The sequence below is a fragment of the Zeus faber genome (assembly GCF_960531495.2).
Source record: "Zeus faber genome assembly, chromosome: 2".
Taxonomy (NCBI): domain Eukaryota; kingdom Metazoa; phylum Chordata; class Actinopteri; order Zeiformes; family Zeidae; genus Zeus; species Zeus faber.
Window position 1 is genome coordinate 3,132,071 of NC_137189.1, and position 20,942 is coordinate 3,153,012.

A 20,942-nucleotide genomic window follows, 5' to 3' on the forward strand; every position below is an offset into this window, starting at 1 on the left:
AATATTAATGTGTGTGTGAGTAATGCATAAGGATAATTGTCATCTGGAGTCCATGAAAGCATAAGAACAATAAAATCATGGAAATAAAAAGAGATAAAGAGATAGCAATAACTGGTTAAAGTGCAAGTTAGGGGGGAGCTTGGGAAAGATGACGATGAATGGGCTATAACAGGGATCAGAGTGAGAGATCCATTTTACTTTTTGAGAACCTTTTCAGACAAAGTTTAATGACTCATTTTTAATGAAATGGTTTTTTGGACAAATCATCTCTCTATCTTCGGCAATTTTACGTCTTTTTATTTGGTTGGTTTTATGCTAAATGTGCCTTAGGCAAAATGGGTTTATGTAAGGTGACTCAAGACTTAACATACTACCATTAAACAGCAAAGATAGAATTAAAAAAACAAGATCATAATAAAACTTTGTTAAACATGTATTATTAGGTTCATGCATAATTTAATATATAAGTATATAGATAAACTATTAAATGATAACAACATAGCATTAAAATAATAATAATAATAATAATAATAATAATAATAATAATAATAATTTTGAAATTAATAATTCATAATAAATGATTTTCCAAAATGACCTGCGTTTATGTTATCCAATCTTATGTCATTAATACTAATATAATCATTATTATTATAATATGGAATAACTCTGTACTGTCTGGGTTTGTTGTTACCATAGCAACATCCTGCGCGCTTACTCCCCCGTTTGACCAGCGGGCGGCGGCGGCGGCGTCCCGCCCGCAACGCGAGGGGGCGCTGTTCGAAACCCGGCGCCCACTGTTTACCCCGGTCCCCTCCCGACGGGTCAAAGGTCAACCCCGAGCCACGATGACGACGCTGCGCGCGTTCACCTGCGACGACCTGTTCAAATTTAACAACATGTGAGTCGACCCGCCCGGCGTGTCGCCCCGCGCGGTGTTCGCGTCCGGGTCCGTTTATTTTAAACGCCATCTCAGATAATCGATCTCAACACGGATCCGTTCGATGTATTCGCGCCATTCGCATTTCCTCCCCCTTCCCCTCGCTCATTGTGTTGCGTGGTGACCAGGGACCGGTGACTGCGTCGGCCTAACGTCTCCTTTCCGTCCGACAGAAACCTGGACCCGCTGACGGAGACCGTATCCTTCCCGTACTGTGTGGTCGTTGTCGTCACCGTTGACGTTGTCATTCGTCATTGTTATCAACAAAGCACCGTCTCGTCTTATTATCGCTGATAATCTAGCGAATGCCAACCCGTCGCTACCCAACAATGCATCTGGCGCAGTGTCTCTAAGATGGATACGGAAGTGGTGCAAAGTGTTTCAGTGACATCATCCTGTGTTGTCTTTAAGCTGCAGTCAAATCATTCAAGATCACTGTGATATTCTTCATCGTCATATCATCTCACTTATCTAATCGATTATTTATTAGATGGTTCTTGTGTGTAAATATCTTATGAAAGCACCGACAGTTGTTCCCCAAATATTGTTATTTTGAGTTCGAAGCTTGTGAACATGGTTTAAAATAGTTTTGGGTGTTTTTTTAAAGATGGAGGTGAACAACATGCTCCATCATGTAAGTTGATGTGTTGTTCTGGGCACACTAGACAGGGTCAGTCATTAACTATTTTAAATTAAATGACTTCTTTAACTTCTTCCAAGTATGGAATCCCATTTTACCTTCAGTACCTTGCCCACTGGCCTGAGTACTTCATCGTAGCAGAGGCTCCTGGTGGTGAACTTATGGGTTACAGTAAGTAGCTGTTGTATGAGAAATAATTATGCATTTAGAATAGGGACCATTACATTTTCAATAATGTTATCATATTCCATCGTTTGGGTTAGGGTTAAGTTAGGTTTTTTCCAATTGTTTATCGGGGTAGACTAGATCAGTGTTTCTGAAATGGGGGTTCCCCAAGGGGTACTCAAAATGTGTTACTTAAAAAAAAAAGGTTATATATGTTTAAAAATTCCCAGATTAATAAACTGTACAAATACAAGTTTGACCGCCTACATCTTTGCTAAACCACATGTTCAATGCAACCTTTTTTAATGAGCGTATCATCAACTCTTAAGTATCTGCAGCACCTTTTTAATGTAAACACTGCCACATACTACACACATTTTCTTTTTTTTTTTTTTCCCCAAAATGCCAGTGAAGGTACTCAGTTGAAAAAATGTATTTGAGGCGGTACACTACTTAACAATTATAATAAAATCTATGTCTGTGTGTCGCTTAAACATACCTATGTTAAAATGGTTTTCTAGTCATGGGGAAGGCAGAGGGGTCAGTGGCACGTGAGGACTGGCACGGTCACGTCACTGCTCTTTCCGTGGCCCCGGAGTTCAGGAGGCTGGGTCTGGCCGCCAAGCTCATGGAGATGCTGGAAGAAATCTCAGAGCGGTGAGTTCCTGCTCATGTTTTCACCGTGCGGTGGCTCTGGGTGCACAGGTGGCCTGACTGCTTTTTGGGTTTTCCTCTTTAAGGCCCCTGAAGTCTGGGAAATTATACTTCCTGGCGTAAGAGAAGTGCAACTGTTTATATTCCTATATTCACTGACCAGGAAATAAAGGAAATAGATTTGCTTTATTTATGTACTGTCAAAAAATTTGGGATGTCACAACTATGACATTTTAGTTGCAATAAACAATTGCAATTTTCACTATCATAAGCTTATAATAGTGCACCCTGTATCTATTGTAGAAATTAGTTTTATTATAACTTATTATTTTATTTATTACTTATTAGTTTGCAAGAACCACACTGATGGAGATGCACCTAATTCACATGTATTTAGTGCAGCGTTTCTAATGTTCAGGTGGAAATTTAAGGCTGTAAAAATTTATTTATTTATTTTTTTAACGAAATGATCACAACCATCTCAAATAATTGTGACAGCTCTCATCAGAATAGATTTCACTTTGGAATGGAGCAAAGTGCTTAAATGGAGCAAAAAGGCCCATTAAGTCTCACTGCAGTATGTACCAGGGTGGCTTACACATCCTCGTGATTTCTTCCCGTTATTTAGGAAGGGTGGTTTTTTTGTGGACCTCTTTGTGCGAGTCTCCAACCAAGTGGCGGTGAACATGTACAAACAGCTTGGCTACAGTGTCTACAGAACTGTCATAGAGTACTACTCCGCCAGCAACGGAGAACCGGATGAAGACGCTTACGGTGAGAACTCTCTTGGGGGCAGGGACGCTCAGAATGGGGGAACTATAAAAAAGATTTTGTTGCGTTTTTTTTTTTTTCTTCTCCCCCATGAAAAACAATCTTGGGACCTACTTGTTTATTTTGTATTTTATAAGTACTCAGGGACACCGAAAGCACCAGGTTTTTAGGATTCTGTCTAACTCAGGTGGGCGCTGTTCTATAGCAAATGTAAAAATAAAAAAGGATCAGTGGAATTTGGTGTAGATCAGTCCTAAATGAGCACCATGTGAGCTTCTCTACAGGATGAGTTAACAACCTTAAACTACAATAGAATGTACCAATGGGTAAGAAATGCTGGAATTGGATTTATATATTAAGTTATGGACGATCATGGAACTTATCCACTGAATTTAAAAAAGGACCAAACCAAAAAAAAAAAGCCCTTACGGTTTAGCTTGACATTTGAGATCACACCATCAAAGGCCAAAACATTCAACGATGGTTGAATCTGTTTCTCCTGCAGATATGAGGAAGGCACTTTCCAGAGATGCAGAAAAGAAGTCCATCATCCCACTGCCACACCCCGTCAGACCGGAAGATATAGAATAACACGAGGCTGTGGCTCGCGGCACTTAAGTGCTGTTGAACTGTACATAGTTAAATGATAGGTCAGGTTTCATAAACGGCGACGATCTACATTTGCTTTCAATGCTAAGTTAGTCAGAGCCACTGGTTCAAATGTGAAAATTGATACAATGTCAGTTTTATTTCATCTATTGTAAATTCTGATTAAAACATTTGCGTAAGGAAATAATTGAAACGGAAATTTGCTTCTGTTAAGATGTATTTACAGTGGCACAGTTGGAAGCAACGGTGTACAATAAAGCGCTTAACCAATTGATTTAATTTGTACTATTATAAAAAATAAAAAATAAACGTTCAAATGCTGTCAACCTTGCTTGGCTCACACAGCAGGTCACCGAGGGCTGGACACACCCGGCTCTTCAGGAAGAGGTGGGCGGGTCCGCGGGCTTGTCAGAGGGCTGCTCTGTGTCCTCCTTATCTGAACCCTCCTCCTGTTCTCCATTGTCTTTCTTCCCCTCCTCCTCTTCTTTGTCTTTCTTCCCCTCCTCCTCTTCTTTGTCTTTGTTCCCCTCCTCTCCCTGTTCTTCATTGTTGTCATCTTTCTCCCCCTCCTCCCCCTGTTCTTCTTCAGCCTGCTGCTGCTTTTTCCACATCTTGACCATGGCCAGCAGTTTGAGGTTGGGTTGGTTGGCAGCATCCTCTGGGAAGATGTAGTCGTAGTACTCCTCCCAGCCCGCATCCGACTGGAACCCAGAAAGAAAGTTACTCAATCCGTTGTCATAAAATGCGACACTATCTGCAAGACACTGATACTCAATATCTTCAAATGTGGTTGAGATGTAAGGTACTGACGAAAAATCTCATGCCCATAGAGATCTTTACAACATGAGGTTAGTTAATCGCTAATACTCATTTTTTAAAAGCGGGGGGGTTTCCAGAGTATTGCAAGGATATCATACTGAAGAGAAACTCCTCCACGAGTGGCAAAACAGAGCTTACAGAGAAGGATTTTAATAAATGTATTTCTGCAGTGGCCAGTCTGCACGGTGCTGACGACTGGAAAACTTTGTCGTAGACGGTTTGTGTCCGGACAAGATGTTTTAGCTCGTCTTCGGGCTGGCCCAGTTTGTGTTCTATCAGCCAAGAAGTAAACTGGGATCCCAGCGGCCTGTTTCTTAAAGGGTTTTTTTTTTTAGTCCCTGGCAATCGGTCAGCCATGACATGTTTCAATTAGCATGTTATTGTTTTGCTAGCCAGGTTGTTTCCAGTAGGGACTCATTCCATGTAACGTGTGCTAACAGAGCCCTGCCCCCAGCAACATGATTGGTAACATCACAGGAAGCGGAAGATAGTGAAACACTCCGTTTACACACATTCTAGCACCACTCCAATCAAGACTTCGCCTCCCCAAGTAAGATTTTTGAGACTAGTTAATAGCATGTTCCATCAGAAATTGACTTTTCTTTAATCGAGTTATTGCAGGCCTACAAACACAATCCAAAAGTTTAATAGACTGATACCAATTTAATCCATGAGTTTTACAGAACATTATAGACTTGGAAATACAATCCATTTTCTCCATTACACATGTTTCTTTCATAAAATATCACACGGTAATAAATCTTTTTATTGGAGTTAATATCTGATACACGACCCAACAATCTTACTGACATCCGACCAATACCAGTATAATTCTAATCCGGCCCTCACTGGCGATCAGCATCATATCAGACTCTCGGCCAAATTTTGTTAGTTATGTTGTCTAACTAAAACTCAGGGACAGTTTCATGTTCTATTATTGTTCCATAGTGAATAAATGAACAATGATAAACAGTGTCAAAATCATCAATCCCACTATTGTGGTAACTGAAAATTGCAGCAGTAGTCTGTATGTGCAGCTGTCCTGTCAAGTGATCACATAATGTGATGTATTTGTCATTGACATACAGCAGACGTACCCAATGAGACCAAATGATAAGACAATTTGATTTCTCAGATCATGGATATGAACTGAAAATGATTGGACGACAACGTAAAATATATTTAACAGTCAATGTTTTATAATGAAAATAAAATTGAAGTTTCCATTAAAGAAAAGTTATAAAAATGTTTGTATGCTGTCAAATACAGTGTTTAGAAAGAAAGTAAATTGCAATTAGTACACCTAGTGACATCAATTGCCTCTGTAAAAGTCATTGTTTAAAAAAAAAAAAAAAATTCCATTCATTAAGGTTTTGGCAAATTAAGAAATGTAGACGTCGAGCACTCACCCCGTCTTCGGCAGTCAGCTTCCTCCTCTTCTTCACCTTCTCGGGCAGAAGCTTCTGGACGCGCTCCCTCGTGGCGTCAGAGCCGAACTCTCTCTCGAAGTCCCTCCAGGACTCGAGCAGCGTCAGCCGCTCCTCCTTCTCCTCGCAGCTCCGCAGGCTCTTGTTGGCCTCCTCGTACGTCTGCCGGCTCCTCTGCAGTCGGTCGGCTTCAGCCACCGACAGTTCGAACTTAGCACTGCTGATCCAGACCTGCAGGAGATGCCGAGCGTTAAAACAGCAGAACACAGGTGCCCTGACTCCTAACTTAGAACGGTAAGATATTTTAATCACAAGATAGTCCAGTAAAAAAAAAAAAAAAAAAAAGGTTTTCTGACAATTTCCAGTGATTTATCTGCACTTTGTGACTTATGTTTTGAGAAGTGCTACCCAAACAAAGTATTATGATAATATCAAACTAAGACAAGCATATACATATTCCAAATTAATATGAAGAGTTCTGTCACCTTGACATGCTGCGTGCGCTGCAGCAGCAGCTTGTACAGAGCTCTGGTGTTGTCATATTCCTCCTGCTCAATCTCAAAGTCGATGTAGGATTTCCACAGCACCTGAGTAGGATGATCAGACATCAGACGCTGCGTGGTACAGTCCACTGACACTTCAGCCATTAAAATAGGAGCAGGCTGGGACTCAGTGAGTGAGGCACCGTAACTCCATTGGGACGAGTTTCTCCATAAGGTCGCCCGTTTATCAGTCCCTTGTGTGGTCACAATAATTAATGTTAATTAATTACTTGTGCCTACAGTATTTTGATTCTAAAATGTACTTTATAGATTTACTACTGGGATCCAATCAAAGCATTTCCTTTTTTGTAACTTTGAGCCCATGGTTCCTTATGCTTGGATTCTCCCTCTCTTTTGGCAATTACTACTACTACTACAAAATAACAGAAAACATCTTCACTAATAGCATCGCAAGTTTTGAGAAAAGCCACTGCAAAACAATAAATTTTTGGCTAAAAAATTAAAAAATTGGTTCATAAAAATGAAGGCAGTCAGTTTAAAATAATTCAGAGAGTTTAGAGTTCAGAGAAATGCACTGATCCTAAAACAAGCAAGGACTCAAAAGAATAAAAGCTGAGTTTAAGTTTGCTTCCTAATACTGATCAGAGTGTGCATTACCTCCGGCATGTCGAGGCGCGGCTGGCCAATTGCGAGCTTGAAGATGGCTCGGGCTCGCTCCACGTCTCCCAGGATGGTCTCCAGCTCGGCGAACTTGATCCAAGTGGTGCAGTTTTCGGGGGTGAACTCCAGGTACTTCTCGTAGAGCTTCCTGCACCTGTCAAACTCCCTGAGCTGCAGCTCCAGCGCAATGTAGCCCTTAAACAGTTTGTTCTTTGGACATTTACCGATGGCTGAACCCTGGAGGGGAAAAAAAGGACAAGAGATGAGATGCTCGGGACGTCAAGACACTAATATATAACTAACTCTTCTTTTAGAGTCCCCAGGAAACAGTTTAGAGCGCTTTTGCGATTTGGTGCCTTTCTGAATAAAACAGAATTTTGTGATGTTTCACAATGTAACCATTAATGGCAAGTGGCACCCACTGCCATTAATGTCAATTTACACGTCAAGTAAAATTTTCAATCTTAAAATGTTGAGTTGACATAGAGTGCAACCAGAATCGACGTTGAGCTGTTTATTTCCGGGGTTGGTTAGAGCTCTTACCAGGCCTCTTCTGGCCGCCGCCAGGTTCTTCTGCCGGATCTCAAACTGTGCGTACAGCAGCCACATCTTGGCAAAGGTGAACTGAAAGAAAGGAAACATGGCTGTTACAATTCAGAAAATCTACTCTAGATTACAGCATAATACTTAGAACTATTTTAATAGAATAAGAAATTAGCTGAACAACTACAACAATAATGAAATATGAGAATAGATATCGTCTGGAATTTTCGCTATATGGCGATATAGTAAAATGTTAAGGCTGCATTACAATAAAAACATTTCTTCATATATTTTTCAAGAGGTTCTAATCAATACCTCTACCTGCTTGGTCATAATATGCACATAATTAGTGATTGTTTCTCAAATGTGTGTGTAAATATCTTTTGAATATTAGCCAATAGTCAACCTCAGAAATAATCAAATTACCAATGTATTGAAATATTGTGATTGTCACCCAACCCTCAAACTCAATTAGAAATAGTTAGGAAAATAAAAGTTTGACACAGTAGTATTTTAATAGAACAACAGGGTTGCCTGACTAACTACAAATAGTTAAGAAAATAAAGGTTTTCCACTGTACCTTTTTATGGGGAATGAGGTCTAGACAGGCTTGGTACACCTGCCTCGTCCTTTCAGCATTCTGTAAAGAATCAAAATCAATATTTCCTTTTACAGGCCATGTTAGGGGGCGAACACGATCAATGGGTCATTAGAACGTGACTGTGTCCTTGTTTCATATTATAGTTAAAAAGTCAAGACATCTACTTCGCTTTAGATAACCTGTGAAACGACCATCATGTGGACTAAATTCAATTCCTAGATTCACCAAAAATTGTTAGCTGCAGCCCTGGTCTGAATGTATTGTTTTATCTAAAAAACTAAAACGGGGGGAAAAGGAATCAATCCCTTGCTGTTTTTAGGGTCTAACTCACAACCTTCTAGCCCTGAAACAACCCTGCATGAACCCACCTTGACCTCCAGCTCCTCGTACAGGGCGTAGTTGATCCACAGGTAGATGTATCTGCGCCAGTGTCTCTTCTCCTGAATGGGCGGCATGTTGGCGATGGCTCTCTCGTACACATCTCTCACCGTGTCCGGGTCGGCGTCGCTCTCCACCAGACGCAGGTAATCGAACCAGGCATCGTAGTTGTGCGGGCTGGCCTGGGTGAGACGGAGAAGCAAAGTTAGAAAAAAGGTCTGGACTGAAAACAATCCATGCAAACTCATAATTTCACCTTTCAAACCAATTTTGAATCAGAAAAATTAACATAAGTATTGTCTATTCAATGAATTATATGATTTATTATTGGTTTTGAGGCTGAGCTTAATATGTTCATCATATTGCAAATTAACTTACCCTACTTGTCGTTAGTTTGAGCCTAAACTGCATTAGAATTCAGATTATTTTGGCTGTTCCTTTGCCTAAAGACTGGAAACATCCTAAGCGTTGCTATTCTGAGTAAATACTTTGACCCAAATACTTAAAATTTATAAGAATTACAGATAAAAAAAACCCCAAAACTATTAGTTGCAATTATTACCTAATTGACTGATCGCAATTGAGCAGACAACGATCACTTTGTAAAATCGTTAAGATTCCACAATGATTTTTTTTAAATAAAAGGTTCCATAATCACGTTTCCATACAAATGTCAAGGGAATTTTAAACCAATTTTAGAAATGTTGTAATAAATGAAACGTGAATTAGGTCCATTTCCATCAAATCCATTAGGTTGAAGCAATTTTTGATACAATCGATAGCTGTTTCTGAAATAGGTACACATGTATTCAACTATTATAGGATTATACTACTATAGCTGTATAAAACAAATAAAAAAAATAACCACTACAAGACTGACTCTAATCATTTAGATTATTTGTATTACACAATGAATCATCACTGTGAAAGCACAAACTAGAAGAAAAGGAAACCCTGTGGCCTTCACAGGGTTGTATGTGTACGCTTAACTCCCCAAGGCCGATGGCGAAACCTTCCTTGGTTTGTTGGGAAACTTTTACCTTTACTTCCTCTTCATATTGAAAGCGCCTCTTGCTGACGATGACGTCCTCTATTCCCCTCCTGTCTCCAAACTTCTTCTCAAACACGGTGTAGTTCTTGAAGAGCTCCTGTGCTTGCTGTTTGGGGATTCTGTCCAAGGCGTACTTGTAGATGATTCGAACCCGTTCAAACTACGAGCAAAAGAGAAGCATGAAACGCAACACCTGTCACATCCACAAAGGGACTGAATAGACAAATCACTCATATCACCCACGTTTCAAACTTCAGCTGAATCACACCCACCTCTTTTTGAGTCTCTTCGAATCTGGCAAAGGCCACAAAGAGGTTCTCGTCCACGTGGTCCTCACCGAAGAAATCCACGGCTCTCTCAAAGACCTTTCTGCTGTGTGCGATGTAACCGTGTTTGTCTTCAAACCGAGCGTACTTGATCCAGTTCTTCACCTCAGGGTGAATGATGACGAGTACAAAGGAGTAAAGGACTTTTAACCAGCGTGCATGGTAAACACCAAAAAAACAGAAACATAAAATGTATGATTTATCGTTTGCAGCTTGCAGACATTGGTTTGTGCCAATTCCTCTCATGATGTATACACCCATTCCAAGTCAAGCGACAAGCACTGTTACTATTTTTTCAGACAGTTACAACACATCCCAACACAAGGGAAAGGATATATCGCTCATAAATGGTGCGCGCATGTTCCACTTCCTTGTAGCGCAGCTCAAAGTTGATGTAGGAGTGCCAGGCCTGCTCCTCCGGCTCCCACTCCATCCAGCGCTCAAACACCTGCCTGCAGCCGGCGACGTTCCCCAGCATCTCCTCCATGTACGTGTACTTGTACCTAGAAAATAAATCCTCACACTGAAGGTTGGGAGTATTCAACAAGACTAACAAGTCTTCTCCATGCATTTCCTTCAAACAAAGGACATATTATATAAGCCAAACCAATTAATTTATTTTGCGGAATTTAAAAACATTTGTGAAATCATAGTTTTGCCCCCCCCCATGGCGATATTCAAATAAAGATGTTTATTTATTTACTCTTAAACTTCCTGCTCCACGGTTATGTACTTTGCCTGTAAGTATATGCAAAGTATTGCAAATATATGCAAAAGTAAAAGAAAAAACAATGATCATGCATTTAATTTAAATTATTATGCTGTACATTCTTGAGCTTTTTATTATTATCATAATTATTATTATTTAGTAAATTATTATTATTTCTCTAACTGCTGGACTGCTCGTTAGAATGCATGTTGTATATTGTGAACTCAGTTGACAGCCTCCTACTTTTACTCTGTACTTTATGCTTCCCCATTGAGCCGCTGCAACACCTGAATTTCTTCCACAGGGATCAATAAACTGATGATATTATTGTAACGTTTTCACCATATTGTTGCATTTTTGGAAACTTCCATAAGGAACTAGGGCTGTACCCAACTCTGAATATAGTAAAATTGGATTTGGCTGTTCAATGCGAATATTCGACTATTTTCCGACGAGGGGGAAAACTCCAGTTTTACTCTTATAGGCAAGATAGCGTCCGTCTACAGTGCCATCATGAGGCGGAGCGAGAAGGAGCAATTTGGGTGCATCTTGCACACCTGTCTCCCTCTCCGCTGGTACAGAAGAAGCGCACCAGTAATGGGGTGCCTGTGATCGGCACGGCAAAACGGCAAGTTTTTACTGTACGTCTCCCTATGGTTGTTTTTTATTTGGAGGATCCGCCATCGGGGTGCATGGGGAGACGTGTTCCGGTCCGGACGCTTCACACACATAAAAATATATTTATGATTTCCCTTATTTATAATTGAAATTGAAAATCACTGAAATTTGATGTATGTTGTAACCATAAATATTGCACCAATGAAGTGTGATCTTTTTTTTTAATTGAATATGAACAGTACCAGAACTGGTTGACTCGTGGGAGAATCGTGATGGCTTTGTCCCAGATGTTGCGGGCGTGGTTGACCTGCCGGTTCTTCATCTCCATTTCGGCGTACTTCAGCCACAGAGCGATGTTGCGATGATCTACATCCAGTGCACGCTCGTAAATAGAGCGGGCCCTGAAATGCAGGGAAGGAGCGTTTAGGGAAGATAGATAGATAAGATACTTAATTCAACAGCGAAGGAAAATTGCCATTGTCTCATCAGCTCACATCAAAACAGTACACAAAATAATAAAGCAATAAAATAAAAATATTAAACGAAAAATGGCAGTTACTGTACACAATTAAATATTGCAGTATACACTAAACAGATATAACCTAAAAATAACAGAAAAAAAAATAAAAAAGACTGTCCTATACAATAAGTAATGAAATAAACCTTGAACCAGAAAGATAAACTTAAGACAGAAATGGTGATGTACAATAAACCTGACATTAAATATAGAAATCCAAAGTAAACATACACTTCTGTATTAACAAATTCACATTTGAAGACCTCCAGATAAATAAATAAAATTATTCATACCTCTGGACTTCCTTCAGACTTTCCTCCCATTGTGCGTACTTAATCCAGTTGCTAATGACCGTTCGGTTCTTTCTTATGTTGTCCTCAAACCCCTGCAAACCAAACAGTTTAGGCTCGGATAGACACTGGTAAATGGGTTAGAGTTCTGAACATGCAGCCAATAAATGTATAGTTTTGTCAAGGATATGTTATTTTATTATGTTTGACTAAGCAGCGTTAGTTGTTTAGTTAGTAAATACCAAAGTATATGTGAAAAGGAGGATGCAACAAGCATTCATTGGGCACCTTCATTTCAGCTCGTTAGCTCCTGTTTATCTTTTGCTGCTGAAAAATCGCAGTTCCAGAATGTTTTTTTATTTTATTTTATGCAATTTATACAATTATAGAGGCATAAAATGAACAAAAAAAGACAACATTATAAATTTCTATTTTTTGTTCGACAATTGTTAAACTAAAATGTCATGATCGTTACAGTCCTAGGTCTGGTACAGAGTGAAAAGGCTACAGGTTAACTCCCCAACCGGGAGACGTAAACACGTCTCCGTCAAGAGGAAACTCCACCATGTTGATCTCATGTGCATTACCTTCCTTTTCTTCAACTTGTAGTCATTGAGCTCTTCCTCATCTGTGATTTTCTGCTTCGGAGGCGGAGGCAGAAGCTCCAACTCCCTTTCTTTCGCCTCCCTGAGCAGTTGCTCTGCCGTGATCTGAACCTCTGCCGGGGCCTTGTTCTTCACCTGAAACGGAGCAAGACATTACTGATGTGTTTACCAGCAAGCACCGAGAGAGGCAGAGAGAGACGTGAGGGGGAAAACATCACAAGGTTTTTAAGTGATTAGAAACTACAATTAAACAACAATGAATGAACGAGAGAGAGAAAGAAAGAGAACAAACAGCCGCTCACATTGCAGACTGTGTTCATCAACAATCACAGCATACAGCGGGCGCCCCTGTTTTTATTCTAGGCGAGTTAAAACACTGTAGACTTGAAGTGTCACTGCCTGGGTTCGAACTATATGTCAAGTGTGGAATATGGGATAATAGAACACTAGATGTGCTACATCTGCTGTGCTACAGAAACATCAAAAATGCTTATGTTGCCAGATCCAAACCCCCAAAATAACCCTAACCAAAACACCATCCACTTAATTCCCACATAAAACCAGCCTCAAAGGCAGCAACCCACAGGTTGATGACATAGAAAAAGTGAAAGGGTGTTTCCTGTGCACGGACTGGGAGATATTTAATGATAGACATTGACGTGGCTACAGTGACGATTAGTGGGCTATATTATTTTCTGTATGGACAATGTACTCACTAAAAAGGACATAATTGTGTACAATGAAGCATATGCACGTTTACTCATTGATTTTAGTTCAGCTTTAGTTCACCACTCTTCAGCCTCATTCATTACTGGACAAACAAACAGATGAATGTAATTAACTGTATTTGTGGTATTTTTGGTAACCTGTCAGCACAGTTAATGTCTAAGCTTGCACGTTTTATTCAAACGGCCGTGAAGACCCTAGGGAGAAAAGAAAATCACTATCTTCCGTCTTTATATAAAAAAATCTGTGCTCAGGGAGGCACAGAAGATTCTGAACAACCCATTGTTCAAGGTGTTGCCTTCAGGCCGGTGGTCCAGAACGCCAAATTTCAGACTGAACTGGCACAACAATTCATTCATTCCATCCTAACCTCAAAATATCAAATCCCAACAAGTAGTAGTACTACCTGATTTCATTTGAGGACTAGGATATTGCGATTTGATTATTTATTACCTGGTTTGAGGATATCTGGTTTTATTATTTCAAACTATTGTGTTTTTATTACCTTACATTATTATAAAGAACTACTGTCCCATACTCAACATGTGAATTTAAGCACGTTAATGTATGATCTATGTCCCATGCGTGTATGTGCTCTGTGATGTTGTCTTGTATTATATTATCTTGTCTTATCTTAGATACGTTATTCATTTCTGGGAGGGAAATCGCTGTCATGACAGATTCCATCAAATTAATGGGCACAAATAAGTATTATAATAAAAATGCCCAAATGCACTTCCAAGTTAATGAAAATTTTCAAAATGTAAATATACAATAGACCTGTTTTAAAACAAAAAACAATATCTATAGAATAAAACTAAAAATGAACAATAAACCTCTGTATGAACAATTCACTGTAAAAAACCAACATTATATCAAAATATAATATAAATATAATTTCAAATAGATAAAATAACGTGTTATTTCAGGGAAAATGTAAGAGTTTTATCAATAGTATATATATGCAATAAAGGAAGAGGCCGGTAATGCGATATTAACTGGATGGGAAAAGAAGATGATGAACTTAACCAACTGATCGCCGTGCGTTAGCATAGCCACCCAGCAACGTTGCGCGCTCTGCGCTTCCTTTGTTTTCCTCACCTTCGCCACCTTCGGTATCCTCTGTTTCCCCGCCGCCGTGGACGCCATTCTGTCGGCAGGCCGAACGCAGGCGGCCCCGCAACACGACTTTAATTCTACCGAGAGAGACACCTGAGAGTGGGGCGACGTTCGAACACGACGAGGGCCACCATGAAAGTACAGTACCCAGCATGCATTGCAAAGTAAGTGACGCTTTGTGGTGCATTCGCGTCACACGAGGGAGGTGGGAATTACGAGTTTTCAATTTGGGAGTACCCGTGTCGTGCCAAAAAGCGATGGCCATCCGGCGGTTGGGCTGTAATCCGTCAAATATAAACCTCATGAATGAAAGTCATTTTGTTTTGGTGGTCTAGTGATCTAAAGGTTGCTGGTTCGATCCCAGGCTCCTCCTGCTAGCATGCTGTAGTGTCCTTGAGCAAGACACTTGACCCCTAATTGCTCCTGATGGCTGCGTCCATCTGTGATTGAACAATTGTAAGTCGCTTTGGATAAAAGCGTCTGCTGAATGAAATGTAATATAAAAAACTGCATTTTATGATTTGGGACGTGCAAAGCTGCATTTTATGAGTTGTATTGTCCCTTTAAATGTATTTAAACTGGTAAAAAATGACTGGATGGGCTATGGCATTTAAAGAATAACCCTCATGAATGGAACCAAGTAATTTTGAGGCACAAATAACCTTTCAGTGACAATGTAGATGTCGCAATCACTTTTTGGCAATCGTTTCTTGGCGGACGATCGCATTTTGGAACAACACCGGGTTGCCGTCAGCTTTCAAACGGTGAGTTAATTAAATTTTTATTAAATTTTACTGTTCCATCCCGATTTGTATGGCAGAATCCTCCGACTTGACCTCACAAACTGCGAATTTAGTCTTCAACAGCCTCCAGGCAGATCAACCATGGTTAATGAGCCCAGATCATTTCCCACAGAGATTAATAACTGGTATAAAATAAACTAATAAAATAAATACAAATAGAATAACAGTGATGTAACATTTTCTGTATTAAGTAGACTGTAAATAAAGAGAAGGTCACCAATACCATCATGTGTAGACTGGCCTACATTTCCTACATAACTTGTTTATTGATTCTATCATAAAATTATTATATACAATTAAAAACTATTTTTCAATGATCACTCTGATATCCTTTTAATCTATTTTAGCGAAATGTAAAAATGGAGCGAACATTCATTACAATAACAGAAAGTAAACCTCATAACAGCGCGTAACTTTCTAAATACCAATTGTTCCCATATGATTTGAAGGCGGCATCACTTTTCCCGGCGTTCTGTTGCTATGACTACCGACCCCCGTGTCAACAGTATGATGCTGCGTCATCAAGACGTCGAACTGACATTCACTGTGAGTTTATACTACTACTACTACTACTACTATTACTATACTATACTACTACTACTACTATACTATTACTGTTACTACTACTACTATACTACTACTACTATACTACTACTAATACTACCACTACTACTACTACTGCTACTACTACTACTACTACTACTACTACTATACTACTAATACTACTACCACATCGAGCTGACATTCATTGTGAGTTAATGGAGGTTTTGTTTTGGAAATGCCTTATTCTGATTAAGTGTGTTGGCAGCGCTACATACTTACTAAATTTACATTTACATTTAGTCATTTAGCAGACGCTTTTATCCAAAGCGACTTACAAGGGAGAATAACATTCAAGCTACATTGCGACAGAGATTGGTGTAACAACAACATTCGTGTAACAATAAATACTGCAAGGTGGTGCTATTGTAGGTTAGGACAGGAGGTACTCACTGAAGAGCTGGGTCTTCAGGTGCTTCTTAAAGACAGAGAGGGAGGTCCCCGCTCTGGTCATTTTTGGCAGCTCGTTCCACCAACGTGGAACTACAAATGAGAATAGCCTGGATTGCCGTGGCTGTATGGCCGGCAGAGCCAGGCGACGCTCATTTGACGAGCGCAGCATCCGGGGGGCAACATGTGCTCTTACAAGAGCATTTAAGTAGGCGGGAGCGTTCCCAGCAATCACTCTGTAGGCCAGCATCAGAGACTTGAACTTGATGCGAGCGGCTACAGGTAACCAGTGGAGCTCGATGAGCAGCGGAGTGACATGTGCCCTCTTTGGCTGGTTGAACACCAGTTGCGCCGCCGCATTCTGTATCATCTGTAGTGGCTTCACCGCACAGGCCGGCAAGCCTGTTAAGAGGGCGTTGCAGTAGTCGAGACGGGACATCACCGAGGTTTGTACCAGCAGTTGAGTGGCATATTGGGTCAGGTACGGCCTGACTTTTCGGATGTTGAGTAGTGCGAAGCGGCAGGACCGGGAGACGGCGGCAACATGGTCCGAGAATGTCAGTTGGTCATCAGTACTACTACTACTACTACTACTACTACTACTACAACTACTACTATACTACTACTATACTACTACTATACGATACTACTACTATTACTATTAGTACTACCACTACTACTGCAATACTATGAATACTACTACTACTACTACTACTACTACTACTACTACTACTACTACTACACTACTACTTCTACTACTAGAACTATACTACTACTACTATGGCTACTACTTCTACTGTACTACTACTACTACTACTACTACTACTACTACTACTGTTCTACCACTATGGTTGTTGTTGTTGTTGTTGTTGTTGTTGTTGTTGTTTGATAATATCCAAATTCCACCAGACTACTCATTGTCATGTGATGTTGTTGTGACATCACAACTCTCCCCCATTAAGCTGACTGGTTGGAGCTTCTGTCAGTTTATGCCAAAGAGGAACGCACGCACGCACACACGCACTATGAAGGCCATAGCATCGGTTCATGGCAAAGTGGAAGTGAGAAGAACTGAATCAGTTGATGCTCAAGAAATTGACAGTCTGACAAGATCTCCTGTGTTCGGACCGCTCAATGTCATTCACCTCCTGTGAGTAAACGAAAAGCAGAGTGTTTCTAGATACACATGATACTCCCACAAACAACGAGTTGTACGGAAACATCCCCCAAATCACAATTTCATTACTGTATTGACTAATTTAAAACTAATTCTGGGAATAATGCAAACATTTGCAAAAATGTAAGAATTCCAAGTTTAATTTCAGAATTTTGAAATTACATTTAGTATTCAGATTTAATTAATCTGAGAACGTTGGTTTTTTTCACGTGCAAATTACATTTTTCACATCCTCTTCTGTAAAAACATTGTAATAGCTAGTTAAAGTGACTGTGCTCACTTTCTGTGTGTAAACCTGCAGAGAAAAGGCCAACCTGGCGGTGACTATGGCCAATGAGAAAAACAAGATCCTGGCCCACGCATCCTTCCTGGATTACCCAATCGGAGACCTCGTTGATCCAGCGGAGTGGGAGCCTTTTCTGCGCAAACATTTTAAAGCAGAAAAATGCACGGTCGGTATTATAGATCCAAAATATTTCCGTTAATTGTATGGCTGGACCGCTTACCTTTTTTTTGTTGTATGAGAAACAATGAACTCTAAATAATTTCCAAACGGAAGTCTTGTATGCTATTATATGCAAGATTGAGCGGCTCTAATAGAAATATGTATTTTCTCTTCTATGCAGCCTCTAAACACACTCTTCCTCCACCTCTTTGTGGCACAGCCGAACTACGAAGTGGGATGTCTAAAGGAGATAGTGAGGTGACCTTGGACCCGCAGAGAAAAACAATCATTGTTGTTTTGAAGTAATCAATACATTTCAAATCAGACACTGAATCTAGTACTTAAACATGTTTTTAAAGTGTTTATTCAGTTGATTAACCTTGAAGTAACAGAACATAACATGCTTTTATTTATCCATGACACTGTTTGTCATAGAGATCAGATTATAAAATGGTGGCCCTGACAGCACCGGTCTCAAGTACTGCTATGGAGTTACCCAGACTTGTGTAATAATAATAAAAATAATAATAATAACAACAAGAATCCACAAATTACATATTTAATTTACTCAGTTAAACTCAGTTTAGTCAGCACAGTACATGTATGAGGCAAAATCTAGACCAATCTTATGATTGTTTGTGCTGCATCGTTTCACAGAACTATCTTCACTGCCCTCACAGAGCTGCAGTACATCTGCCTGGTCAGCCCGCATGTCAAACCTATAGGTGAAATACACTACATTACCTTGCACTCTGTTGGGTCTGCTTTAATGTTTCTTTCTTTTAAAAAAAGGAATGTACTTTCCAATCGGATCATCCCTGTTCATGTCTGTTCTTCTAGAGCCGGTACTGGAGGCCATCTTTGAGCCGATGGAGAAGCTTAGTAAGGACGGCCCCCATTGCTTGGCGTTGGTCTGCCAGAGGCACATTTACTGTCCACGGCTGCACATCCGCCAAGCCAGGTCCGCACAGTGTTTTCCCAATACTATAGTTGTTTTTCACAGCAAATTGTTATTTACATTCATGTATTAACAGGGTCAAGTTTTTGATATTTACATGTACTGTGACCCTGACATTGGAAACACCAGGACACATTTTCTGTCCATATGAGGCTCAAAAGGCTTTAAAGGGGAATTATTATGAAAAACTATTTCCCTAAACCCTATTTCAATAAACATGTGATTCAACAAGCCGGGGAGATTTGTCTCCTCCTGGGAAGCCACACGGGGCGGGGCCTCAGTAGAATTAGAACCGCCCCCCATCTGAGTAACTCCACCCACGGCTTGAGTGCCACCGCTAGAAGGTCAGGTTACTAAGAGCTAAGCTAATGGCTAAGCATGCGGATCACGCAAAGTCGGAACAAACATTTAAATGAGGCCTTGTAGATCTAATACAGTATGCGGCACGGTTGCACAGCTGCCTCACAGCAAGAAGGTCCTGGGTTTGATTCCCGCCTGGCGTGCTGTTGGCAACGTGCCCCGGCGGGTTATCTTCCAAATAGGAGCCTTTCTGTGTGGAGTTTGCATGATCTCCCCGTGCTCACATGGGGTTTCCTCCACCTAACGTCAGTAAGGACCCCCACCAAAAACATGCACACATCATCGTCTGACCAGCGATGGACACTTGGTACCGGCAGGAGCCGGGCAGGAGGCAGGCAGGAGCAGTGGGCAGTATTCGTCAACGCGCCCAGGTCTCTGGGCGGGTTGACGAATACTGCCCACTGCTCCCCTGGGCGCGTTGACGAATACTGCCCACTGCTCCTGCCTGCCCCCCGGAGGAAGGACAAGCCAGGATGGGTGAAATGCAGAGGCCACATGTCACTGGCCACCACCCAAAAAAGCGTGTGTGTGTGTGTGTGTGTGTGTGTGTGTGTGTGTGTGTGTGTGTGTGTGTGTGTGTGTGTGTGTGTGTGTGTGTATGCATGTGTTGTAGTGTGGTGTGTGTAAAGATTCTTCTAGGAGTGAAGATTCAGCAACTAGATTTGTTATTTCTCGCCTCAAATTTGTTCAGAAGCAGATTTTGGTGGACTGATAAGGTGAAATAAGAGAAAGTTAACTTACTTCATTCAACGGAATGCTTCTCAGGTTCAAACCCCATTGGCTCACAGAACCCTGCCACTCATGCTCAAACCCCATTGGCCCCCAGAAGGGTTCTGGGCCCACGAAGGGGACGGACAAACACTGAAACAGCGCGTTGGGAGGAGGGTTAGGGAACAGGAGGGTTATAGAGGCATGTTACAATGGCTAGAATGTATCATCTGAGTGGTATTTTCAGCAAAACGCTTCAAGGACATGTTTTGCTGACCTCAGAGACCTCTATTAACTTGTTGAAAAGGAGTATAGTAGGTCCCCTTTAATGCTGGTTTAAAATGTAAAAAGTATTTTATACGCATCTGCTGATTTACTCCTGTTAAAAAAAATTACAAAAGAAAACTAAAATTAAAGAATGTTATGGCGCTGTTTTATGTTGAAATGAACCCAACTCATCTAGTTTTTTTTAAGTTTTTTTCCAAGCTGACCCTATAAACTCCCTATACCTCTATCTGTGCATTTCTTTGGTTGTCTGAAAGGGATTTATTAGATGAAAAATGTTGCTAAATCTACCCTCACGCCACAGGGTAGAAGACCATGACGACCTGACGCAAATATTTTCGGACCTGTCGGAGGAATTGTCCAACTGCTATGGCTCTTACTCCTTGGCGGAATTCATCGAGGAGCAGGACGAGGAGAACCATGCCGCCGTGTGTGAGGTTCGTCATGAGTCCCCGAGATTAGCGCCTTTCATTTTCTTTACCCTTTAATTTGGGTTAGAAAAGTCTTCCTCCGCGAGCTCTCAAAACCGGGGACTTCTCCCAGAGCCT

At 40.7% G+C, this 20,942-nt stretch overlaps 3 protein-coding genes across 3 annotated transcripts in view; 2 read left to right on the forward strand and 1 right to left on the reverse strand.

Annotated features, from left to right (window-relative positions):
- The first annotated feature begins 817 nt into the window (after positions 1-817).
- On the forward strand, positions 818-4,089 carry naa20 (N-alpha-acetyltransferase 20, NatB catalytic subunit). Its single transcript, XM_080019721.1, has 6 exons — positions 818-898; positions 1,111-1,135; positions 1,658-1,748; positions 2,264-2,399; positions 3,025-3,170; positions 3,673-4,089. Exons 1-6 carry the CDS (start codon positions 846-848, stop codon positions 3,756-3,758), a joined length of 537 nt encoding a protein of 178 aa, XP_079875847.1. The 5' UTR covers positions 818-845; the 3' UTR covers positions 3,759-4,089.
- A 64-nt stretch (positions 4,090-4,153) lies between these two features.
- Positions 4,154-14,779, reverse strand: crnkl1 (crooked neck pre-mRNA splicing factor 1; the record flags this gene model as incomplete). Its single annotated transcript, XM_080019709.1, has 14 exons — positions 14,651-14,779; positions 12,806-12,958; positions 12,222-12,313; positions 11,654-11,812; positions 10,421-10,587; positions 10,031-10,209; positions 9,748-9,918; positions 8,698-8,889; positions 8,309-8,368; positions 7,729-7,809; positions 7,183-7,422; positions 6,508-6,609; positions 6,005-6,253; positions 4,154-4,477 (listed from the first exon to the last, which is right to left on the reverse strand). Exons 1-14 carry the CDS (start codon positions 14,696-14,698, stop codon positions 4,154-4,156), a joined length of 2,217 nt encoding a protein of 738 aa, XP_079875835.1. The 5' UTR covers positions 14,699-14,779.
- Positions 14,780-17,486: 2,707 nt separating this feature from the next.
- Positions 17,487-20,942, forward strand: part of cfap61 (cilia and flagella associated protein 61) — a gene marked incomplete at both ends in the record, with an annotated part of 31,511 nt that continues 28,055 nt past the window's right edge. The window contains 6 exons of the mRNA XM_079996594.1: positions 17,487-17,611; positions 17,940-18,090; positions 18,265-18,341; positions 18,741-18,808; positions 18,924-19,044; positions 20,699-20,831. Coding sequence (XP_079852720.1) covers positions 17,487-17,611; positions 17,940-18,090; positions 18,265-18,341; positions 18,741-18,808; positions 18,924-19,044; positions 20,699-20,831 — 675 coding nt within the window. The remainder of the gene's footprint in view (positions 17,612-17,939; positions 18,091-18,264; positions 18,342-18,740; positions 18,809-18,923; positions 19,045-20,698; positions 20,832-20,942) is intronic.